At 44.9% G+C, this 26,086-nt stretch overlaps 3 protein-coding genes across 3 annotated transcripts in view; 1 reads left to right on the top strand and 2 right to left on the bottom strand.

Moving 5' to 3' along the window:
* Window positions 1–8,388, top strand: part of LOC139467181 (protein fuzzy homolog) — a 126,446-nt gene extending 118,058 nt beyond the window's left edge. Inside the window, exons 6-11 of the mRNA XM_071248901.1 lie at window positions 2,005–2,100; window positions 2,849–2,952; window positions 3,658–3,737; window positions 4,761–4,862; window positions 6,954–7,086; window positions 8,249–8,388. Of these exons, the coding sequence (XP_071105002.1) occupies window positions 2,005–2,100; window positions 2,849–2,952; window positions 3,658–3,737; window positions 4,761–4,862; window positions 6,954–7,086; window positions 8,249–8,306 (573 nt within the window). The 3' untranslated portion in view covers window positions 8,307–8,388. The remainder of the gene's footprint in view (window positions 1–2,004; window positions 2,101–2,848; window positions 2,953–3,657; window positions 3,738–4,760; window positions 4,863–6,953; window positions 7,087–8,248) is intronic.
* A 158-nt stretch (window positions 8,389–8,546) lies between these two features.
* On the bottom strand, window positions 8,547–16,415 carry LOC139466637 (uncharacterized). The gene is made up of 2 exons (XM_071248221.1): window positions 16,239–16,415; window positions 8,547–9,542 (listed from the first exon to the last, which is right to left on the bottom strand). Exons 1-2 carry the CDS (start codon window positions 16,413–16,415, stop codon window positions 8,547–8,549), a joined length of 1,173 nt encoding a protein of 390 aa, XP_071104322.1.
* The window catches only part of LOC139466835 (fatty acyl-CoA reductase 1-like), a 45,590-nt gene continuing 32,797 nt past the window's right edge, over window positions 13,294–26,086 (bottom strand). Inside the window, 9 exon segments of the mRNA XM_071248546.1 lie at window positions 13,294–17,455; window positions 18,803–18,930; window positions 19,872–20,001; window positions 21,060–21,149; window positions 21,774–21,855; window positions 22,602–22,788; window positions 23,135–23,182; window positions 24,399–24,576; window positions 24,987–25,093. Of these exon segments, the coding sequence (XP_071104647.1) occupies window positions 17,290–17,455; window positions 18,803–18,930; window positions 19,872–20,001; window positions 21,060–21,149; window positions 21,774–21,855; window positions 22,602–22,788; window positions 23,135–23,182; window positions 24,399–24,576; window positions 24,987–25,093 (1,116 nt within the window). The 3' untranslated portion in view covers window positions 13,294–17,289.

The raw sequence follows: 26,086 nt of genomic DNA on the forward strand, positions 1-26,086 counted from the left end.
TTCCTCCTCTACACAGTCCCACAGTGAGTCTATCTTCCTCCTCAGCACAGCCCTATAGTAAGTCTAAATTCCTCTTCTTTACAGTCCCACAGTAAGTGCATCTTCCTCCATTACTCTGTCCTCCACTCTATAATAAATCTGTCTTTCTTAACAAGTAATAATACCTCCTGTCATACATCTAACAATGTTGCCTGTAGGGTAATAATACCTCCTGTCATATATCTGACAATGTTGCCTGTAGGGTAATAATACTTCCTGTCACATATCTGACAATGTTGCCTGTAGGGTAATAATACCTCCTGTCACATATCTGACAATGGTGTTCAAGGTCCCACATCACCTTCTATTGTACATCCTATTGTATATCTGACAATGGTGTTCCAGGTCCCACATCACCTCCTTTTGTATATCTTTCAATGGTGTTCCAGGTCCCACATCACCTTCTATTGTACATCTGACAATGGTGTTCCAGGTCCCACATCGCCTCCTATTGTATAGCTGACAATGGTATCCCAGGTCCCACATCACTTCCTATTCTACATCTGACAATGGTGTTCAAGGTCCCACGTCACCTTCTATTGTACATCCTATTGTATATCTGACAATGGTGTTCCAGGTCCCACATCACCTTCTATTGTACATCTGACAATGGTGTTCCAGGTCCCACATCACCTTCTATTGTACATCTGACAATGGTGTTCCAGGTCCCACATCACTTCCTATTGTATATCTGACAATGGTATCCCAGGTCCCACATCACCTTCTATTGTACATCTGACAATGTTGTTCCAGGTCCCACATCACCTCCTATTGTATATCTGACAATGGTATCCCAGGTCCCACATCACCTCCTATTGTACATCTGACAATGGTGTTCAAGGTCCCACATCACCTTCTATTGTACATCCTATTGTATATCTGACAATGGTGTTCCAGGTCCCACATCACCTTCTATTGTACATCTGACAATGGTGTTCCAGGTCCCACATCACCTCCTATTGTACATCTGACAATGGTGTTCCAGGTCCCACATCACCTCCTATTGTACATCTGACAATGGTGTTCCAGGTCCCACATCGCCTCCTATTGTATAGCTGACAATGGTATCCCAGGTCCCACATCACCTCCTATTGTACATCTGACAATGGTGTTCCAGGTCCCACATCACCTTCTATTGTACATCTGACAATGTTGTTCCAGGTCCCACATCACCTCCTATTGTATATCTGACAATGGTATCCCAGGTCCCACATCACCTCCTATTGTACATCTGACAATGGTGTTCAAGGTCCCACATCACCTTCTATTGTACATCCTATTGTATATCTGACAATGGTGTTCCAGGTCCCACATCACCTCCTTTTGTATATCTTTCAATGGTGTTCCAGGTCCCACATCACCTTCTATTGTACATCTGACAATGGTGTTCCAGGTCCCACATCGCCTCCTATTGTATAGCTGACAATGGTATCCCAGGTCCCACATCACCTCCTATTGTACATCTGATAATGGTGTTCCAGGTCCCACATCGCCTCCTATTGTATAGCTGACAATGGTATCCCAGGTCCCACATCACCTCCTATTGTACATCTGACAATGGTGTTCCAGGTCCCACATCACCTCCTATTGTACATCTGACAATGGTGTTCCAGGTCCCACATCACTTCCTATTGTACATCTGACAATGGTGTTCCAGGTCCCACATCACCTGCTATTGTACATATGACAATGGTGTTCCAGGTCCCACATCACCTCCTATTGTACATCTGACAATGGTGTTCCAGGTCCCACATCACCTCCTATTGTACATCTGACAATGGTGTTCCAGGTCCCACATCACCTCCTATTGTACATCTGACAACGGTGTTCCAGGTCCCACATCGCCTCCTATTGTACATCTGACAATGGTGTTCCAGGTCCCACATCACCTCCTACTGTATATCTGACGATGGTGTTCCAGGTCCCACATCACCTCCTATTGTATATCTGACAATGGTGTTCCAGGTCCCACATCGCCTCCTGACGTTCCAGCTGCTGAAGCATGTGGAGGTGTGCATCCTGACGGGTCCAACCCCCTCACTCACAGAACTCTCCCAGGAGGTACAGCAGTTGTCTCCCCTTGCATGTTGCAGTTCATATTGTGTAATTTACAGGTTTGAAAATAGCTGAGATCTTATTTCAATTATGCCATTGTATATATTATATATTTTTTAAATTTTTAGATTATTTTGATTTGGCCCAGAAACTATTGAATTGAAAATACTGAACCTGATTTGTTATAAGAGCATGGTGTTTCAATATTGAAACAACTATAAGGAATATCTTACAACTCCATTAAATTATTTTATTTCACCTATTATTTACGAGGGTTGTGTATGTGGATAAAAGTGTATTGCAATATATTGTGATAAATGGTGTCTGTATTGTGATATGTTTTGCAATATTTTAGGAGGTAAAGTGTTTGACAGTGATTGAGACATGCAGATCTCATCGTCAGCATGGTCCGTCGCCGCCATTTTGTAGCCATGGAAACAGGGGAGATAACAATGGGAGAGAAAAATCACTTCCACGTTTCTGCCTTTTTGCAATCAATTTTGAAGGGAAAAATCATTTGTGAATAAATTTCTATGTCATGTTAAAGACCCTGCCTTGGTGTCCCCCACCATGATAGAGCAGGAATATTGCTTAAACCTTGTAAAATCACACTCACTCACATTGGTGTATCCTGACCACAATATGACTTGTAGGTAGATAGTTTTGAGGTTAAAGATTGATTTTAATTTAATGGACAGGTGCTCTGATCTGATTCACTCATTCAAAGCAAAAGCTTCTAAAATGTTGTTCAAAGGTGAACCGGTTCTGGAGGGCCAGCCATGACACCCTGAAGGCTGTGAGGAACCACCATCCCCGGAACTATCCCCCTGCCCTGGGGCTCGACAACAACATTCTGGGGTAGGACACATACTGTGATAGGATTCAGCTCATCTAATATCTTGCCATTTGTCATCAAGTCTATGCTTGTCATAGATAGAGAGACCACCTCCGTGGTCTTGTGGTAGAGCGTCCGCCCTGAGAGCGGAAGGTCCGGGGTTCGATTCCCGGCTGCGTCATACCAAAAGACATTAAAATATGGTACTTGTTGTTAACAAATGGTATATTTTGGATAACACTTTCTTGGTAAAGTAGAGATTCTCATACTTTTTTGGGTTGAGTCCCATCTGGGATTTGAAACCACACTGCCAAAGTAAGGGACCAAATCACCAGCACACAAAGTCAGCGACCTAACCCATTCAGCCACTGAAGCTTCAACAAAATGAAAGTCTGACAACTGGTAGTCTAGATCACGTACTTTGTGTACCCCTCTGACAAGTGTACATTAGCCTGGCCCCCATGGCTATGAACACACATTGCCATTTAGAAAGTGGTCTCACTCTGGTGGTGTGGGCTCGAATCCTGGACGGGACTCAACCAAAAAAAATATGAGAATCTGTACTTTACCAAGAAAGTGTTATTCCAAATACAACATTTGTAACATCTGACCACTTCAGAACTCAGTATCATGTTGCAAATCTCCACAAGAATCCTAACAGATGTCAAGTTGTATGAAAGTAACTGCTGAAGTTTCTTCATTGCTGTAGTTCTGTGCTGCTGTTTCAGGTTTGTTGTGGTCAACACCGAGTCCCCCCGATGTCTGTGCAGTGTGGACTTCCTGGTTGGAGATCGGTCCAAACACCCAGGTCAGAGAACCTTGAATATTAATATGGGCCTTCCGTGTCAGTACAGGTCCCCAGTACCTCATGCTTGTTTGTGTGTGGGGATTCCAGGACAGAATAGGTCCCCAGTACCTCATGCTTGTTTCCGGGTCAGAATAGGCCCCGAGTACCTCATGCTTGTCGCCCTGTGGGTATTCCGGGTCAGAATAGGCCCCGAGTACCTCATGCTTGTCGCCCTGTGGGTATTCCGGGTCAGAATAGGCCCCAAGTACCTCATGCTTGTCGCCCTGTGGGTATTCCGGGTCAGAATAGGCCCCGAGTACCTCATGCTCATCTCCCTGTAGATGTTCAGGGTCAGTAGCAGGACGATTGGGTCGTCAAGAACTTTGTTGACTTGGCTGATTGTGCCATGATTACCTGATGATGTGGATGTTGATCATGCTTGTAACCACTGGTGATGTGAATATGTCATAATGTGTGCAGTGTTAGAGGAGCTGGTTGTTTCACTAATTGTCTTGCAGTTCAACCGATTGTCTGGCACATTAACCGATTGTCTGGCAGATTAACCGATTGTCTGGCACATTAACCGATTGTCTGGCAGATTAACCGATTGTCTGGCACATTAACCGATTGTCTTGCAGTTTTACCTATTGTCTGGCAGTTTTACCTATTGTCTTGCAGTTTAACTTATTGTCTTGCAGTTTAACCTATTGTCTTGCATATAAAATGATTGTCTGGCAGATTAACTGATTGTCTGGCACATTAACCGATTGTCTTGAAGTGTTAAAGGTTGTCTGGCAGTTTTACCTATTGTCTTGCAGTTTAACTTATTGTCTTGCAGTTTTACCTATTGTCTTGCAGTTTAACCTATTGTCTTGCAGTTTAACCTATTGTCTTGCATATAAAATGATTGTCTGGCAGATTAACTGATTGTCTGGCACATTAACCGATTGTCTGGCACATTAACCGATTTTCTTGGAGATAACACAGATTGTACCCGGTATACAAAAGGATGCGTGAGGAATACAGCCTTAGTTTATGTTTCAGACAAAATCCTGTCCCCAGACAGGAAGAGGGAGATCCTGCGTGCCTTCTACAAGAAAGTCATCGGAACTTACCTCTCAGCTAACATTGAAAACAGCACTAAAGGTTACAAATTTTATTCCCCTGTGAACTTTTGGGTTAAAGTTGGTCCTCAGGAAACCACGCTTGTCATAATAGGCGACTTATGGGATCAGATGGTCAGACTCGCTGACTTGGTTGATACTATGAAAGAATCAGGTGTTCTTTAACCTCCTTTGAATAGTATACATGCAGTGAAAATGAAACCTGATTAAAAGATGTTCTGTTATGGCATCAGTATTGAACCCTGCTTCACTGGAGCTGATATATAGTGATACAACAAAGTCCTTTTCAGGCTGTGCACCAGATCACTCCATGTTTCCATCAGTTGGTATTACAGGGCAAAATAAGGGACAGGACATCGTGAGTGAGTGAGTGAGTTAGTTTTAACGCCGCTTTTAACAGTATTCCAGTTATATCACGGCGTGTCAGCTTAATGTGGGAGGAAAGCCCTAAGTGATGCAGGTCTCAGACGTTTACCACTTCGGTGAAACCCATGAGCACGGGTATGGTGCTGACAATCCTAGAAACATAATCAGGGCGAACCGGGATTCGAACCCACAATCATAGGTTTCTGGCGTGCTCAAGGGACGCAACTCTGCACAGCGAATCATGGCGCCTTAGACGACTGGGCCACCTGTGTCCCCGGACAGGACATCAACCGCTCTGAAGTTTTGTTAGTAAACAATAACCGATAACCCCCAGCTTACTCAGGTCTACTCCAGACTTTCCTCTTGGTTGTACTCTGACATCATGGATTGTTGCTTGTAATATCAATACATCTGCCGGGTATTTACAGGCCACTGCCATATAGACGGAATATACTGAGTGCAGCGTTAAACATCATAGTCACAATGAAACAGTGTTTCTGTGAAGGAGAAAACTGTCTAAATGCAAGAAATAACAGAAAAAATAAGAAAACATCAAGATATCTTATTTTGATACAATACAGTGTGTTGCAGTATAAAAGGAATTAGATCAAAATTGTGCAAGAGAAGAAATATGTTCAGCATAGACAAAACCAGTCATAGACAGTCATGACATCTAAAAGTGAACATTCTTTTGCCCTGGTAGCCACCCTGGAAAACAGTGGGTTACAAAACGTAACATGATATGTGAGGTTGCAGGTTCAATTCCCATCATCTGAAATGAAAAAGTTTTATTTCTTTGTCTTTGTTTGATTTTAGAACATTGGATGTTTGAAACAGAAAGTCCAAATTCTGTCTGCTACCAAATCATCAGGTCTAATTTGCAAAAAGTGCGACCTCATACCAGGTCTAACTTGCAAAAAGTGCGACCTCATACCAGGTCTAACTTGCAAAAAGTAAGACCTCATACCAGGTCTTACTTGCAAAAAGTAAGACCTCATACCAGGTCTTACTTGCAAAAAGTAAAACCTCTCAAGAGGTTATTACGAGATAGAAAGATACCTACAATTTGTCATTGTTTGATTTTAGAACATTGGATGTTTGAAACAGAAAGTCCAAATTCTGTCTGCTACCAAACCATCAGGTCTAATTTGCAAAAAGTACGACCTCATACCAGGTCTAACTTGCAAAAAGTAAGACCTCATACCAGGTCTAACTTGCTAAAAGTAAGACCTCATACCAGGTCTTACTTGCAAAAAGTAAGACCTCATACCAGGTCTTACTTGCAAAAAGTAAAACCTCTCAAGAGGTTATTACGAGATAGAAAGATACCTACAATTTGTCATTGTTTGATTTTAGAACATTGGATGTTTGAAACAGAAAGTCCAAATTCTGTCTGCTACCAAACCATCAGGTCTAATTTGCAAAAAGTACGACCTCATACCAGGTCGAACTTGCAAAAAGTGCGACCTCATACCAGGTCTAACTTGCAAAAAGTAAGACCTCATACCAGGTCTTACTTGCAAAAAGTAAGACCTCATACCAGGTCTTACTTGCAAAAAGTAAAACCTCTCAAGAGGTTATTACGAGATAGAAAGATACCTACAATTTGTAGGTATATTTCTATCTTGTAATAACCTCTTGAGAGGTTTGTACGCTACAATACAATAGGCAATAGTGGTAGTGGGGATTATCACTCTCACTCACTCACTCACTCACTCACTCACTCACTCACTCACTCACTCTTCAGGTCCGTCCGAGTTCCCCCATCAGGCCACAGAGACGTACGTGGTGTGTGAGTCTCACAAGTGTTATGCTCTGCAGGAGGGGCAACACCAGATCTTCGTCATCTACGATGTCAGCATCCCCACCTTCGCCATGCGGTAAGATGGAAACACAGTGGGAATAGTCATAGAACGAAGGATTGATGAAATAAACGATCTGCAGCACCATCTTAAAAGCATACGAAGGAAATAATCTCACTCCGCATAGTTAATTCTCCCTGCAGTGTTTTATTGTAGGATGAATGACCACGAGTCGTATATTTCTTCCATGAGATATCAACATTATGTGCAGCCTCTTAAGGATGTTGATAAAATGTACATCCTTTAAAAATATTTAAGCAAATTTTAATAATGATAACTCCCTGAATAGAATCTGACCACAGAAATGTCGGACAAGTCCATTTTACGAATATGTGGGTTAAGTTTGGTATTTCCGGCATATTCTCACAATCCTCACGTCAACTATCAGACACAGACTGTCATATCTCTCCCACATTTGGATGTGATCATTCGGCCGCTATGTTTATCTGTGTAGCCCAGCTGCATCTGTTGGGCACAACTTACTAGACACTTCCTTCTCAAAAATAACGTCGTCCAGTATATGATGTCATCGAGTTGCGAGCGGATATTAGAATCGCCAGAAATGACGTCATGTTAGAACAATGTTTTGTTGTTCTTTAGCTATCTTATATATTCTGATACATAATAGTGGCAATATGTATAGTGTCATTAGATGAGCTGACTTGACCAAACAAAACTTAAAAAACTTGACTCGGGTTGCTAGTGCCTAAATATTGCAGTGATGATTCATCGCCTGATTTCTTCATCAACAGGTGTGTAGATATTTGAGTTGTTTGGTAGTGATATCCATTCCTTCCCAGCAGTGTTGATGTGTTGTTTGAGAGTGATATCCATTCATTCCTGGCAGTGTTGATGTGTTGTTTGGGAGTGATATCCATTCATTCCTGGCAGTGTTGATGTGTTGTTTGGTAGTGATATCCATTCCTTCCCAGCAGTGTTGATGTGTTGTTTGAGAGTGATATCTATTCATTCCTGGCAGTGTTGATGTGTTGTTTGGGAGTGATATCCATTCATTCCTGGCAGTGTTGATGTGTTGTTTGGTAGTGATATCCATTCCTTCCCGGCAGTGTTGATGTGTTGTTTGGGAGTGATATCTATTCATTCCCGGCAGTGTTTATGTGTTGTTTGGTAGTGATATCCATTCATTCCCGTCAGTGTTTATGTGTTGTTTGTGTTTCAGGTCCGTCACACAGAAGACTCTCACCACTCTAGTCAAGGACAAAGTTATGCAGTTGTGATGCCGGCTGACGAGGGACACAGCTCTCACTTGAACAGCCTGTTTCTGGGACCAACTAAAAGTATCAGTGTGTCACTTAGGGTGGGGAGAAGGGGGAGAGTCTGTTGGGGTGGGGGGAAGGGGGAGCATCTTTTTGGGTGGGGAGAAGGGGGAGCGTCTATCGGGGTGGGGAGAAGGGGGAGCGTCTGTTGGGGCGGGGAGAAGGGGGAGCATCTGTTGGGGTGGGGAAAAGGGGGAGCGTCTATCGGGGTGGGGAGAAGGGGGAGCGTCTGTTGGGGCGGGGAGAAGGGGGAGAGTGTTGGGGTGGGGGGAAGGGGGAGTGTCTGTTGGGGTGGGGAGAAGGGGGAGTGTCTCTCGGGGCGGGGAGAAGGGGGAGTGACTGTTGGGGTGGGGGGAAGGGGGAGCATCTGTTGGGGTGGGGAAAAGGGGGAGCGTCTATCGGGGTGGGGAGAAGGGGGAGCGTCTGTTGGGGCGGGGAGAAGGGGGAGAGTCTGTTGGAGTGGGGGGAAGGGGGAGTGTCTGTTGGGGTGGGGAGAAGGGGGAGTGTCTGTCGGGGTGGGGAGAAGGGGGAGTGTCTGTTGGGGTGGTGAGAAGGGGGAGCGTCTGTTGGGGTGGGGAGAAGGGGGAGTGTCTGTCGGGGTGGGGAGAAGGGGGAGCGTCTGTTGGGGTGGAAGAAGGGGGAGTGTCTGTTGGGGTGGGGAGAAGGGGAGTGTCTGTTGGGGTAGGGGGAGAAGGGGGAGCGTCTGTTGGGGTGGGGAGAAGGGGGAGCGTCTGTTGGGGCGGGGAGAAGGGGGAGTGTCTGTTGGGGTGGGGAAAAGGGGGAGCGTCTATCGGGTTGGGGAGAAGGGGGAGTGTCTGTTGGGGTGGGGAGAAGGGGAGTGTCTGTTGGGGTGGGGAGAAGGGGGAGCGTCTGTTGGGGCGGGGAGAAGGGGGAGTGTCTGTTGGGGTGGGGAAAAGGGGGAGCGTCTGTTGGGGTGGGGGGAAGGGGGAGAGTCTGTTGGGGTGGGGGGAAGGGGGAGTGTCTGTTGGGGTAGGGAGAAGGGGGAGTGTCTGTTGGGGTGGGGAGAAGGGGGAGCGTCTGTTGGGGTGGGGAGAAGGGGGAGTGTCTGTCGGAGTGGGGAGTGTCTGTTGGGGTGGGGAAAAGGGGGAGTGTCTGTTGGGGTGGGGGGAAGGGGGAGAGTCTGTTGGGGTAGGGAGAAGGGGGAGCGTCTGTTGGGATGGGGAGAAGGGGGAGCGTCTGTTGGGAATGAAGTGAAGGAACACATTCAGCCTGTTGTGGCCTTTCACATTGTTACATTGAAATCATGATGCTATTTATTGTAAAGGGAAATAAATTTATTTACTATAAAGGAACTGTTGTCTTTTTGGGGGTCAGTATGCATGTCTTGTTGCCTTGTCATTGTGTCTTCACCCTCCTGCCATTCACCTGTTAAACCCAGGTGTACATTTTCAGTTGATGTTTTTTTTGTTTTACACCGTAGTCACGGCCCGACAAACCAGTGGTTGACACTCTTCAAGCTACAGGGACACAGCAGGCTTAACCACCAAATCCAATATAGTCACTTACAACGAGCAACTAGGTGCTGGGTAGTGTTCTATCCTGCATTCTGTTTGAGACCTTATGTCACCTGGGTTCCACTGGGGACCTATTCTATCCCAGATTCTACTGGGGAACAATTCTACCCCAGGTTCTACTGGAGAACAATTCTATCCCAGGTTCTACTGGGGACCTATTCTATACCAGGTTCTACTGGAGACCTATTCTATCCCAGGTTCTACTGGAGAACAATTCTATCCCAGGTTCTACTGTGGACCTATTCTATCCCAGGTTCTGCTGGAGACCTATTCCATCCTGGGTTCTACTGGGGACCTATTCTATCCCTGGTTCTACTGGGGACCTATTCTATCCCTGGTTCTACTGGGGACCTATTCTGTCCCTGGTTCTACTGGGGACCTATTCTATCCCAGATTCTACTGGGGAACAATTCTACCCCAGGTTCTACTGGGGACCTATTCTATCCCAGGTTCTACTGGGGACCTATTCTATCCCTGGTTCTACTGTGGACCTATTCTGTCCCTGGTTCTACTGTGGACCTATTCTATCCCAGGTTCTACTGGGGACCTATTCTATCCCAGGTTCTACTGGGGACCTCTTCTATCCCAGGTTCAGCTGTGGACCTATTCTATCCCAGGTTCTACTGGGGACCTATTCTATCACTGGTTCTACTGGGGACCTATTCTATCCCAGGTTCTGCTGGAGACCTATTCCATCCTGGGTTCTACTGGGGACCTATTCTATCCCTGGTTCTGCTGGAGACCAGTTCCATCCTGGGTTCTACTGGGGAACAGTTCTATTCCGCATTCTACTGGGGGATGTTATTAGCAGCTTCATTGCTTCCCTGTGGGTAGACTACCGATCACCTTCGACAGCTCACTAAATACTCAACAAACCACAGGAATCCAAAGTTCTGAATAATACCATGATGATAAAATGTGTCTTTACAATAATACACCCCTCTTTCAATAAGAGAGAGGTGTTGGATAGTACATGCAATGTTAAACCAGACCTTCAGATTCCTTTGGACCAACATGAACTACCTATCAGCTCTGGTCAATAGTGAGAGCAAGCATTGGGATGCAGTGACACACTTAATCCAGTTGTTTGTTTGTTTGTTGTTTAACGCCACACTCGGCAATATTCCAGGTACACCACGGCGGTCTGTAAATAAACATGTCTGGACCAGACAATCCAGTGATTGACATCATGCGCATTGATCCATGCAATTGGGGTATGATGACATGCATCAACCAAGTCAGCGAGCCTGACCACCCGATCACGTTGCCTCTTACGTCAAGCATAGTCACCTTTTACAGCAAGCATGGGTTGCTGAAGACCAATTCTACCCCGGATCTTCAGAGTCTGGACATGCATAGTTGCCTTTTAACCCCCTTCCAGTCTCACCTGAGAGCTGTGAGGGTTAATGCTGCCTTGAACAGCTTTCCAGTTCTACATGTATCACAGAGGTGAAATAGGGTTTAACGTTGTGTCCAAGATTGTAGCACATATATAGCAATGTGCATGCACTAGTGTGTGTGGCTCCTTGCGCTAGTCCAGACTAATGCCAATTTTATAGTGCTAGCCCAGAGATACCATGTCACTGTTTAACATGAATACCCCACTCAAGGCACAGTATACTGACTCCGAGCCGACCATACCCCCTTAATGCTGAGCGCCAGACATGGTAACAACAAGTACCATCTTTTAACGTCTTTTTGGTTCACACAGACGGGGATGAAACGCCGGACCTTCCGTCCTCTCTGGGCAGGCGGTCTGTATCACAGAGTCAGAGTATTGAGGAAAGTCTAAGTGACACAGCTGAGCCATGAACAATGAGTTGGTGGGGATGGCTTTAGTTAGGGTGCAGTGACACAGACGGCCACGAAACGCTGTGTATCTCCATATATTCTGGTCATGATATGAACTTTTTTCTTGACACAAGGTCATGCTGCATATGTATCACGATACACTCATTGATCATGACATGATACATATCTTGATACAGTGGTCTCTGTATGATACGTATATATCTCAATACACTGGTCACACTAAGATAACAGGAAATATTCTAACCCAGAATCCCCCACAAGGAGATGAATAAAGTAGGAAATAGTGTGCCTCTAAATCCATGTAATTATAACAAACAACATAACATGTAGTGTAACCTGCTTTTATTCAGTTGTGAGAATGGCCCCGTTACAAAGCAGCTTAGGCCAGGCAGATACAGAGTAGGGCAAGATCATCGTGGAATGCTGGACCAACATCCTACTACATCTTCATACAAATCCCTGGTAAGGGCCACAGTACAATAATTAAGGCCCCAACCATGAACAAAGCAGATAACTAACAGATAACAGGCTAGTTGGGATCGATATGTTTATAAATTCCTAATAAGGGCCTCATATGTTACAAGGCTGCCTGAACACTGGATTTCTTGTGAACATGCTGATTTAGGGCCCCTTGTATTTCTATATTTGCCCCACACGTGGATTAGTACTGTCTTGTCACCCCATTCTTAATACTTCAACAGATCTACGTGACAGATTATCTAGAATTTTGAGCAGTTGGGTATATTTACAACATATAGGAAACAAAGGGTTAATTTAAGCAAAGTAAAAAAGTATATATACAAAAGCGCAACAGTTGTCAATAAATAGTACAAGTGAATTATCATGATTAAAGCATGCTGTGACTCGGCAAAAAGAACATGATGATATATCTCAATACAACCATAACCCTTGAGGTGTGGAGGATAGTGTGTAATAACCTTTAGTGCATTTTAGTGATTCTCAATGCCGATTGGTCAATTGAAGTCCTATGACATCACAGTGCTTCACTGTTGAGAAAAATGACATTTATTGTTCATGACATCACCGGAACAATAAGCTGCCTTCCATTGAAGCTTCTCTGTAGGGTTGATATTTCATACCGTTTCCTTCATTGTCTCGCTTGATATGTCAAGGATTAATTTATAGAATAACCTCCCCGGAGTGAGTGAGTTGGGTTTAACGCCGCTTTTAACATTATTCCAGTTATATCATTGTGTGTCAGCTTAATGTGTGAGGAAAGCCCAAAGTGATGCAGGTCTCAGACGTTTACCACATGGGTATGGGTATGGTGCTGACAAACCTAGAAACATAATCTTCAATGAAGACCGTGTATCTTTTTTAATACTTATATTTTACCGCCATAAAATAATCATGCCAAGAAAATAACCTCCAGTCAGGAATTTCGAACACTGATGTATGTGATGTGTGTCCCTCTGTTTCTCAACAGCTTTCATCAAGACATGGACTCAAGTCAAGGATTTATGGTATATAAATACAATAGCTTCTTACATCAACTATGTTATTCGTAGATGGCAAGGCCCTGATGAAATCAAAATCAATTCTAGTTACAGAAACCTTTCTAACCTCTCAGGTTCTTGAAAACAGGTTCTGATAAATAAAACAATGATTTCTAAATCGTACACATTTCAAACCAATCAACAACACACATAATGATCACATATCGACATTGATGCTGACTTCATTACATTAACGCGTTCTCAATACATGACATACATCGACTTCAGAATCAGATGAGTATGTAAACGTTGACACCGGGTCCTTTAAGATGAATTACAGAAACAAATGCGCTAAAACAGTACTTATGTTCACAGTTCTGTTGTCAAGTTGGTGTTAAGTGAAAGATTTGCAGAAATTTAGAATGAAAAATATTGATGGATACATATTTATATGGTTAATATGATTTAAATTTTGATTGATATATATTTGTATATATCTTATATGCTGGAATATTACATTAAAACAACATAAAAAACCTACAACTATTTGTAAATGTTAATGACATAAGCAGATATTAGAAACAATCCCCTACAAGGTGAAATCTACATCATAGAAATCACAGGCCAGGGATATCCATAGTTTTCATCAAGATGCAACACCAAGAAACCTACAGAAATTGATTTAATATGTAAATGTAGTAGGGACCTTTACAAATGGCTCCATGGTCCAGTGGATCTAGTGTCTGCCTGGGGAGCGGAAGGTCTGTGGTTGTTCCCGGACGTGTCATATCCAAAGACATAAAATATGGTACATGTTGTTTCCCTGCCTGGTGCTTGGCTTTAGGGACTGGTTGGCTGAGAGTACCGTGTCTGAGTGGGGTATTTGTGTTGAACTGCAGCTTGGTGTCTCAGTGGGTTCACCGTAAAACCAAACTTAGTCCGACTTGTACAATCTGCCACACATATATATACAGGTTGCTATAGAAATGCAATAATCTTGAGCATGACATGAAGCCCCATTACACCTGACTTCAGACCAGTACAAGCCAATAGGTTTTGATCATCTGTCTTTATTTGCATCATGGGACAAACACGATCCAGGACCAAATGTCTCCATTGTTTAAAACACCTAGAATCATGACAATAATATTGTGGTGACTAACAAGAATGAGTTAGAATTGGACAGTCAATACACAAGCATTTAGTAGTCGCATAATTTACAGATACTAAAACCTTGTTAAAACAAATATCAACATATGGACATTTGTACATGAAAAGTATGGACATTAGATGTTTAGAAATTCCAGATGAAGTCCTACAGCTGCTGAAGTGGATCTGATTAGGAAGTACTGCTTACAGCTTCAGTAGCAGAACCATTAGTGATGTCATTTGATTGTGACGTCATGGTAACCAATGATGTCACAATAGTCTGCAAAGCATTGTGATGCAATTTCATTGCAGAGATATCTACAGTGTAGATATCGCTTGATCTCACCCAAGCGATATCTCCTGTGGGAGCCAGTTTTGGATGATAAAGCTAAAGTGATACAGACTTTAGAGTGAGTGAGTTTGGTTTAATGCCACTTTTAACAGTATTCCAGTAATATAACAGTGTGTCCGCTTAAAGTGGGAGGAAAGCCCGAAGTGATGCAGGTTTTAGACGTTTACCACTTCGGTGAAACCCACAAGCACAGGTATGGTGCTGACAAACCTAGAAACATAATCTGTATGAACCTTAGACGACTGGGCCCCCGTGCCTCCTACAGACTTCAGATGTGTAAGACTGTCGTGGAAGCAACTACCACATGTATGGTGCTGACAAATCAATAAATGGGGGAATCAAACCTGAAAACAGCGGATAATGGCAAACTAATTTGTAAAGAGAAATTATCCTAAGCCAAACATTGTAAAAATTCTGAAAATAGTTTGACAATATGGAGTTACTTCATGAGTCATGTACAAACAGACATCTGTCAAGTTTGTTTCTGTCTGGTAAAGCAGTGTATCTCAGTACTGACAAGGGCTTGGGAGTCGTAATATCATCACTGTAACAGGGCAGTTTCTGAAAGTTATTCCTGTAAATAATTATTAGCTCTTATCAGTGTGTAATACTGATACATTGATTCAGTTGTTCATGCAATCAAACAGTTCTGGGAGGACAATGACTGGCAGAAACAACGCTGCTGCTTGGTGTGTTCGTACATTTGTAGGTGTGGAGGACTGGTGTCCCTGCAGAGCCACAAACACGTAATTATGCCTTCACGATTATTTATAAGTACGTAAACAATACATGTCCAGGGCCAATTTCACAAAGCGATCATAGTGCTATGACTTTCATGGGAGTTACGATCATCGTGGCATGAAGGCTATCGTAGACCTGGGTTAAAGTATGGGAGTTACGATCATTGTAGTGCTAAGATCACTTTGTGGAATGGGGTGCTGAATGACAATTATATCAATTATGGCAAACTGACTCGACACACTGATCTCAGTTCAACACACGTGCAGGCCTACAACATGTTAAACAGATCAAAAAGCAAAGTCACATGAAGATCACATCAAATCTCCTAATATAATATGCCAGTACATCACAGTTATTTTGATCTGGGCCTCGTTTCACAAAACCACCTTTGCAGCATGACTGTCATAAGTCCATGTTCAAGTATGAGTTACAATCATCTTAGCGCTAAGATCACTTTGTGAAATGGGCCCCAGATCTTTGATCCCTGCCAAGAAACAATGGACAGCCCGTTTCAGAGCAGTGCTTGAAACTAAGTCCTGGAGTCCTTGCCACTGCCGACAGTAAAGATTCAGGGCGTACCGAGATTCAATTACTATAGCAGCAAACCTATAGGACCCCAGTAAACCCCTTACTTTTGAACACTACAGATTGTCAGACGGCCCGGGTCATTGAGCCCAGCCAACAAATGAACGTCCATTTCTGTACAGGACGGCCACAAGGCCCTGTGTTTCTGTCAGACGGCCCGGGTCATGGAGCCCAACCAACAAATGAACGTCCATTTCTGTACAGGACGGCCACAACGCCCTGTGTTTCTAGCAGACGGCCTGGGTCATTGAGCCCAGCCAACAAATGAACGTCCATTTCTGTACAGGACGGCCACAAGGCCCTGTGTTTCTAGCAGACGGCCCGGGTCATTGAGCTCTGCCAACAAATGAACGTCCATTTCCAGGCCGTGTGTTTCTGATAGCAATCCATCATCACTACCATCACATGGACCACTCCAGCCGTCACTATCCTCGGCCATCTGAAACTTGGAGATGTCCGAGATATCTCATTTGTTCAAAGACCTGATGTACATCGAGGGATCCATCACAATCTGTACATATCTACATTGACAAAGTTTATCTTTACAAGATTTCCAAACAACAGGTGATATTCACAATACGGACAATGTACAGGTATTGAATTGATTCCTCAACACATACACATCATGATCTCGCCAAAGTGGGAGATGTCTTCAAAAGTGTTATCTCAAAATCAGCCAGTAACCAATGAGTGCTCTTGTTCCAGCACTGGTCGTTAACAACAACAGGCTTCTGTTTATCCAACAGAAAGAAAATAGGTAGAGTGGACAAAGTAAACTGTATGTCTGCCAGGTCAAGGTCCATGATTGTGGCTCATCCTACAGAAATAAAAAAATTTGAAAGAAAAGTGTCAATGTTCCTGATTATGATCAAGGAGGGAGAACATCGCCACCTTCTCCGAACTGAAACAGCAGCTAGCATGTGGATGTTGACCAAAACAAGGTTGTTAAAACATTCTGCCAAGATGGAACATACATTTATAACACGAGAACCATCTGACAGGTTTAAATAACTAGCCTCATTGAGACGACATCACTGTTTATCCCTCATCTTGGTCATCATCAACACCTACAACACATGCACCATTGTAGGTAAAACATAGATCAGTGGCAAACATCAAATCAACAGCTACCCATCACTGTAGCAAACTTGTTAAATCATATAAGTTATTAAGTCCATGGACAGGCCTGCCGAGTCTAACGAGCTGATGTTTAACTGATGTCAATAATATTAAAATGATTTCATTTTCTCCGTGACCGTCTGTGTCGGGGGAGGGCTGGTCTTGCATACATAAAGTCTCGTTGTTTCCGCCGCTCATGTCTTCTGCATGGTGCTCGTGATCCGGAAGAATCGGACAAACTTGAACACAAGACTAACGATGAGGTACCACACGTTGCGGGCAATGTCGGACCGTGCAATCAGGAGTCTCCAGAAGACTATTGCCGTGACTGTGTTGAACATGTAGCGAATGTTCCTCAATCTGGAAAATAAACAAATACATCATGTTCATTTTGTTTGTTGTTTAACACCACCCTCAACAATTTGCCAGCTTTATGATGGCGGTGGGTAAATAATCGAGTCTGGACCAGACAATCCAGTGATGGACATCATAAACATTGATCTACGAAATTGGGATACCATGACATGCATCAAACAAGTCAGCGAGCCCTGACCAACTGATCCTGTTAGTGTGATAGCAGACTAGTGGATGTGTCCCCTTTACCAGCAGACTAGTGGGTGCATCCCTGTAACAGCAGACTAGTGGGTGTGTCCCTGTACCAGCAGACTGGTTGGTGTGTCCCCTTTACCAGCAGACTAGTAGGTGTGTCCCCTGTACCAGCAGACTAGTGGGTGTGTCCCTGTACCAGCAGACTAGTGGGTGTCCCTGTACCAGCAGACTAGTGGGTGTGTCCCTCTACCAGCAGACTAGTGGGTGTGTCCCCTGTACCAGCAGACTAGTGGGTGTGTCCCTGTACCAGCAGACTAGTGGGTGTGTCCCCTGTACCAGCAGACTAGTAGGTGTGTCCCTGTACCAGCAGACTAGTGGGTGTGTCTTCTGTACCAGCAGACTAGTGGGTGTGTCCCCTGTACCAGCAGACTAGTGGGTGTGTCCCCTGTACCAGCAGACTAGTGGGTGTCTCCCTGTACTAGCAGACTAGTGGGTGTGTCCCCTTTACCAGCAGACTAGTTGGTGTGTCCCCTGTACCAGCAGACTAGTGGGTGTGTCCCCTGTACCAGCAGACTAGTGGGTGTGTCCCCTTTACCAGCAGACTAGTGGGTGTGTCCCTCTACCAGCAGACTAGTGGGTGTGTCCCCTGTACCAGCAGACTAGTAGGTGTGTCCCTGTACCAGCAGACTAGTGGGTGTGTCCTCTGTACCAGCAGACTAGTGGGTGTGTCCCCTGTACCAGCAGACTAGTGGGTGTGTCCCCTTTACCTGCAGACTAGTTGGTGTGTCCCCCTGTACTAGCAGACTAGTGGGTGTGTCCCCTGTACCAGCAGACTAGTGGGTGTGTCCCCTTTACCAGCAGACTAGTTGGTGTGTCCCCTGTACCAGCAGACTAGTGGGTGTGTCCCCTGTACCAGCAGACTAGTGGGTGTGTCCCTGTACCAGCAGACTAGTGGGTGTGTCCCCTGTACCAGCAGACTAGTGGGTGTGTCCCCTGTACCAGCAGACTAGTGGGTGTGTCCCTGCACCAGCAGACTAGTGGGTGTGTCCCCTGTACCAGCAGACTAGTGGGTGTGTCCTCTGTACCAGCAGACTAGTGGGTGTGTCCCCTGTACCAGCAGACTAGTGGGTGTGTCCCTGTACCACCAGAGGAACGTACTTGCGAAGGTGGGCCCGGGCAGCAGGCAGCCCCGCCAGGTCTTCGTTCAGGAGGTATTGCTTGGCCCCCAGACAGTAGTTCTCTATGTAGGTCGGCCAGTGCAGGGGACGTGGGTCGAAGTAGAATGTCTGAAACAAAATGTGTGGTCAGTATACAGGTCAACATTGACCCACAAAATTTGTTACCAGCTTATGAACATCTAACCCTGATAAGGACAAACAGTCTATCTACAACCATCACATTGACAAGTATGCTATGAAATATTTTACAATCTTGTTTTCCTGTCAATCATTTGCACAAATACCTCGACCTGACCTGATGACCATCACAGCTAATATGGATAAAACAATCTCCGGCCACTGTAACTTGATAGCAGACCACAATTCCCTACTGACAGACTGCTGTCTATTCTATTACTAAGTGACGTCATGGGGGTCATGTTTCTTGTTTTTTGGCGTCATCCTATATTATGTCCTGACCTTACTATTTGTAAATCAGTGAGGTTTTCAAGACAGACACTCACTCAACTTGCGCTGCTGTATGTTGTTTTGTTCATTTTCGGATAACTACAAACTCTATACATTTCAGCAATGATAACACACGTTATGACACAGATTGTACTTATAGTCAGGCCATAAATGCAATAAACGTATGAAATTAAATTAAATTAAAAAAAAAAATAATTAAAAATCTCGATAAAGGAACTATTCCATCTCTGTAGTGGCCAGAACATGTTTCACACAAGGATCACGCAAGCGACGACCACCTAAACTACAAGCCACACCCCCTGCAATGTTTTGTTTGTAGTTTAAATCAGAAATCGCACTCAGAAATATTGCAGCTATATGACGGTGGTCTGTAAATAATCAAATCTGGCCAGACAATCTAGTGATTGAAACATGAGCATCGATCCACGCAATTGGGATACGATGACATGCATCAACCAAGTCAGCGAGCCTGACAACCCAATCCCGTTAGTCGCCTCTTACAACAAGTATAGTCGCCTTTTAGGGTTGGTAAAGACCTATTCTACCCCGGATGTTCACGGGTCCCCCTGCAGTGGGCGTACCTTGAAGTCCTGTGCTGTCAGTTTACTCTTTAGCATGTCCAGGTTGGTGTAAGTCCACTCCCACGAGTTGCTGGTGAAGTAGGTCAAGATGTCCATCGACCGGTGCAGCTTGTTGTACGTCTTCACCATTCTGGACACACAGACAGACAGTGAGTGAGTGAGTGAGTGAGTGAGTGAGTTGGTGAGAGAGGGAGGGAGTGAGAGAGGGAGTGGATGAGAGAGGGAGTGAGTGGGAGAGGGAGTTGGTGAGAGAGTGAGTGAGAGAAGGAGTGGATGAGAGAGGGAGGGAGAGAGTGAGAGAGGGAGTGGATGAGAGAGGGAGTGGATGAGAGAGGGAGGGAGAGAGTGAGAGAGGGAGTGGATGAGAGAGGGAGTGAGAGAGGGAGTGGATGAGAGAGGGAGGGAGAGAGGGAGTGGATGAGAGAGGGAGTGGATGAGAGAGGGAGTGGATGAGAGAGGGAGTTGGTGAGAGAGGGAGTTGGTGAGAGAGGGAGTTGGTGAGAGAGGGAGTTGGTGAGAGAGAGAGAGGGAGGGAGTGAGAGAGGGAGTGGATGAGGGAGGGAGAGAGTGAGAGAGGGAGTTGGTGAGAGAGGGAGTGAGAGAGGGAGTTGGTGAGAGAGAGAGGGAGTGGATGAGAGAGGGAGTTGGTGAGAGAGGGAGTTGGTGAGAGAGGGAGTTGGTGAGAGAGGGAGTGAGAGAGGGAGTGGATGAGAGAGGGAGTTGGTGAGAGAGAGAGAGGGAGGGAGAGAGAGAGGGAGTGGAGGAGAGACTGTGTGTAGATGTTTCTGGCCACAGGCGGCATTTCTACAGCCACATCCCAGCACCCTGAGTGCTAGTTGAGTTGTATACAGTCATGTCATAGAGCACAAGTACAGAGATGAATAATCAAACAACAGATCATATTGTGTTGTAAGGTAACGATGATATCCATGCTTCACTGACAATGTTATATTCAATGAAAGGGAGATAATACAAAGAATGAGTCATCTCCCCTTACTCAACCAACACTACATCATTATATACATTAAACTTGAAATAATATTTAGCTGCAGTGGCCAAGTCTCCAACTGTGATCCAGTGATCTAGTTTCCTTGGATCCTTGTGGATCTCTCCTAATGTACAGACCTGCAACATCACATCACTAACATTTTGTGGAGACAAGGACTCTTGACATTAAATTAATGTTACCTTGGCTGTTTGCCCACCAGTTTGAAGACAAGGTCGTACATGTACGCTGGTACCATGTGACTCACGAACATCCAGTAGTCATGGAGGAAGCTGGAAAATGACGAGTCAGGTACGAATGTGGTGTAAAAAAACATGTATGTGTATCCAGTCAATAAACAGAGGTCATGCATGTATATCCAGTCAATAAACAGAGGTCATGCATGTATATCCAGTCAATAAACAGAGGTCATGCTTGGATATCCAGTCAATAAACGGAGGTCATGCATGTATATCCAGTCAATAAAAAGAGGTCATGCATGTATATCCAGTCAATAAGCAGAGGTCATGCATGGATATCCAGTCAATAAATAGATTTCATGCAAGTATATCCAGTCAATAGATGGATTTCATCCATGTATATCCAGTCATAAGAAAAGCACTTGACTAGGTCACTACAGCTCCTGACAGGGTTTCCTCATGATACAGAAAGTATGATGCAAAGACATGCCTTGCCCAGAAGTTCAATAACCATTTTTCATGGCTGTGCTTTGTTTTATTAAATTGATACTGTAAGTAGGACTAATACTTACTATTTACTTTTTAATTATGAAATGTGTGACGGCTTGCTTAGCATTTCTATTACATAAACAAATCATCTGTCAAATATAAATTTTATCGGTCTATGACGGTTGACTGACGGCAATCTGAAACTCTCCTCCAATGAGGGGCACCCACCTGTTATTTGTTAATGCTACGTTGGGCCTCCTGAAGCAGTCGTCTAGTGGGGTGCGCTTGTAGAAGTTGATCACAACAGACTCTGAAACACATTATGTACATCTGTGAAGTCCTGGTTAAGAAAGCAGAAAACATGATGAATAATCTTGCATTTCTTAAAATGTCTTCAATACTATCATCATCAAGTACATGGTCTGAGTAATATTCATCAAAGTGTATAAACCACGTACATGTCTCTTATCACTACCAAAGACTAATCCAGGTTGAAAGGGTTGACTGATTCAGTGGTACACCATGTTAACCAACCCATTTCCCCCCAGGTGAAGGGTTGACTGATTCAGTGGAACACCATGTTAACCAACCCATTTCCCCCCCCCCCCCCCCCCCCCCCCCCATGAAGGGTCGACTGATTCAGTGGACCATGTTAATCTACCCATCTCCCCCCATATGAAGGGGTTGACTGTTCCAGTAGTACACCATGGTAACCTACCCATCTCCCCCCAGGTGAAGGGGTTGACTGATCTGGTGGTACACCATGGTAACCTACCCATCTCCCCCCATATGATGGGGTTGACTGATCCAGTAGTACACCATGGTAACCTACCCATCTCCCCCCAGGTAAAGTGTTGACTGATCCAGTAGTACACCATGGTAACCTACCCATCTCCCCCCAGGTAAAGTGTTGACTGATCCAGTAGTACACCATGGTAACCTACCCATCTCCCCCCAGGTAAAGTGTTGACTGATCAAGTGGTACCACATGGTAACCTACCCATCTCCCCCCAGGTAAAGTGTTGACTGATCCAGTAGTACACCATGGTAACCTACCCATCTCCCCCCAGGTGAAGGGGTTGACTGATCCGGTGGTACAGTGGTACACCATGGTCTGCTTGGGTTGGTACACTGCGGTGTACCAGGCAGAGGTGATCATCAAGTTGACGGGGATGTCGACGGGGATGATGTCAGCAACTGCGCTGTGGTCGCCCTTCATTGACCGCAAGATTCCTTTTCCCGCCTGGGAGAACACAACACTCAATATAGACACCAGCGTCATGGACACTGAATTGCCTTACCAAAAGTTTCCTTATTTATTAGTGTTCAGTTAAAACCCACCATCAAAGATAAAATAAACTTCAAGTTTTAATTTGCCTGTCTGCAAAATGCAAGAAAATTAATTACAGAGAACATCATATTTAACAGTTAAAGTGGAAAATGTTGGCTTGATCTCAGATATTTTCATTTCACATCTAAATCAGCAGCTTAAATTCACTGTGACTGGCAGATGAGGAAGAGTTATCTCCCTTCATGCACACTCCGCCAATACTCTATTGATACTACACCTCAGCTGACTACTGATTCACTTACGCAATGTAAAGACCACTTGGCCCGTTGTAGTTGTCAATCCAACCCTGCAAGGAAAAAAAAACGATTCAATATTGCAGAAAACAAATCTCACAACAGGATCATCAGGGGTTGAACGCAGATACAGTTGAGTCGGGTTTAACCAACTATCCAACAGTATTTCAGTTATGTCACCACCAGCTGAGTGTTCAGAGTTCCAGATAAGCTGCGTATTTGTTTAAAATACTCAAAATATATTACAATTACCCAAACAATTTGAGTTGCTTGTTCAAAAATATGCATGAATTTTTACAAGTTGCAACATTGCAAAATTACCCAGTGTATCCTTTTCAACTTACAAACATTTTTTCTTCATAGATCTTTATTTAGTGATCAAGAGCAGGCATTAACAATATCACTGGATTGTCTGGTCCAGACTCGAGTATTTACAAGCCACAGTGATAAAGCTTGAATACTGCTGAGTTCGGCATTAAAAAACAAACCAACTGTACGGGTGTACTGCTGCCCCAACTATTAGGTTGATCTTACCGGCAGAGGTCCCTTCCAGGCTGCCCCAACTCTTAGGTTGCACTTACTGGCAGAGGTCCCTTCCAGGCTGCCCCAACTATTAGGTTGATCTTACCGGCAGAGGTCCCTTCCAGGCTGCCCCAACTATTAGGTTGATCTTACCGGCAGAGGTCCCTTCCAGGCTGCCCCAACTCTTAGGTTGCACTTACCGGCAGAGGTCCCTTCCAGGCTGCCCCAACTATTAGGTTGCACTTACTGGCAGAGGTCCCTTCCAGGCTGCCCCAACTATTAGGTTGCACTTACTGGCAGAGGTCCCTTCCAGGCTGCCCCAACTATTAGGTTGCACTTACTGGCAGAGGTCCCTTCCAGGCTACCCCAACTATTAGGTTGCACTTACCAGCAGAGGTCCCTTCCAGGCTGCCCCAACTATTAGGTTGCACTTACTGGCAGAGGTCCCTTCCAGGCTGCCCCAACTATTAGGTTGCACTTACCAGCAGAGGTCCCTTCCAGGCTGCCCCAACTATTAGGTTGCACTTACTGGCAGAGGTCCCTTCCAGGCTGCCCCAACTATTAGGGTGCACTTACTGGCAGAGGTCCCTTCCAGGCTGCCCCAACTATTAGGTTGCACTTACCGGCAGAGGTTCCTTCCAGGTTGCCCCAACTATTAGGTTGCACTTACAGGCAGAGGTCCCTTCCAGGCTACCCCAACTATTAGGTTGCACTTACTGGCAGCCCCAACTATTAGGTTGCACTTACCGGCAGAGGCTCCTTCCAGGCTGCCCCAACTATTGATGGTCGTACGATAGCTATTGGCAGCCCGGCACCCTCCGTCACCAGCAACGTCTCCCCCAGCTGTTTCGTGTAGGTGTACGTGTTTGGCTTGTTGCCTAGCAACTTGGGGGTTACTATGTCCACCATCTCGTCATCCATCCACCTGAAAGAGTGAGTGAGTGAGTGAGTGAGTGAGTGAGTGAGTGAGTGAGTGAGTGAGCAAGCCTTTTGTTTATTGTTTAACATCACACTTAGCAATATTCCAGCTATATGATGGTGTCCCTTAAAATAATTGAGTCTGGACCAGACAATCCAGTGAGTGACTGAGTCAGTGAGGAACATACGTATGATACTACTTTGAAAAGTTTTTCATATATACATGGTTTCAAGCGATAGTTTTGTAGCCTGTTTGTTGGTGCAATCACAACCACAGTGGTGCTGACAGACCATGGATCACAATCAGGGCTTCGAACCATGACCAGCGGATCCTGGACGCTAAGGGGCACAACTCTGTAAAATAACTTAAAACCACTGGGTCAAGCATTCGATAAGATGAGAAGTGAGTGTGCTTACTCTAGAGCATCAATAAGTTTCTGTGGCTGGACGAGGGTTGGGTAGACGGTCTCCTCGATGTAGGGGCGATCACAGTTGGCGTAGGCAGTGGACACATGGACGAACACCTGCAACAACAGGTACATATCAGTTTATCAGTTTTTCTCTTACTCTCATCTGTTCATTCTCTCTCCCTCCCTTTCTCATCTCTGTTTATTCTCTTTTTCTCATCTGTTTATCCTCTCCCCCTGTCTCATCTGTTTATGCTCTCATCTGTTTATCCTCTCCCCCTGTCTCATCTGTTTATCCTCTCCCCCTGTCTCATCTGTTCATGCTCTCCCCCTGTCTCATCTGTTTATCCTCTCCCCCTGTTTCATCTGTTTATCTTCTCCCCCTGTCTCATCTGTTTATCCTCTCCCCCTGTCTCATCTGTTTATGCTCTCATCTGTTTATCCTCTCCCCCCTGTCTCATCTGTTTATCCTCTCCCCCTGTCTCATCTGTTCATGCTCTCCCCCCTGTCTCATCTGTTTATCCTCTCCCCCTGTTTCATCTGTTTATCCTCTCCCCCTGTCTCATCTGTTTATCCTCTCCCCATCTCTCATCTGTTTATCCTCTCATCTGTTTATCCTCTCCCCCTGTCTCATCTGTTTATCCTCTCCCCCTGTCTCATCTGTTTATCCTCTCATCTGTTTATCCTCTCCCCCTGTCTCATCTGTTTATCCTCTCCCCCTGTCTCATCTGTTTATCCTCTCCCCCTGCCTCATCTGTTTATGCTCTCCCCCTGTCTCATCTGTTTATGCTCTCCCCCTGTCTCATCTGTTTATCCTCTCATCTGTTTATCCTCTCCCCCTCTCTCATCTGTTTATCCTCTCCCCCTCTCTCATCTGTTTATCCTCTCCCCCTCTCTCATCTGTTTATCCTCTCCCCATCTCTCATCTGTTTATCCTCTCCCCCTCTCTCATCTGTTTATCCTCTCCCCCTGTCTCATCTGTTTATCCTCTCCCCCTCTCTCACCTGATTATCCTCTCCACCCCTCTCTCATCTGTGTTTACCTCCCTCCCTGAAGTCCCCTGATACTTGTTGTGACAGACCCCTCCTCCCTCTGAAGTCCGCTTTTACT

This window comes from Haliotis cracherodii, unplaced genomic scaffold (genome assembly GCF_022045235.1).
Source record: "Haliotis cracherodii isolate W230 unplaced genomic scaffold, xgHalCrac1.p SCAF_19, whole genome shotgun sequence".
In the NCBI taxonomy this organism is placed as follows: Eukaryota; Metazoa; Mollusca; class Gastropoda; order Lepetellida; family Haliotidae; genus Haliotis; species Haliotis cracherodii.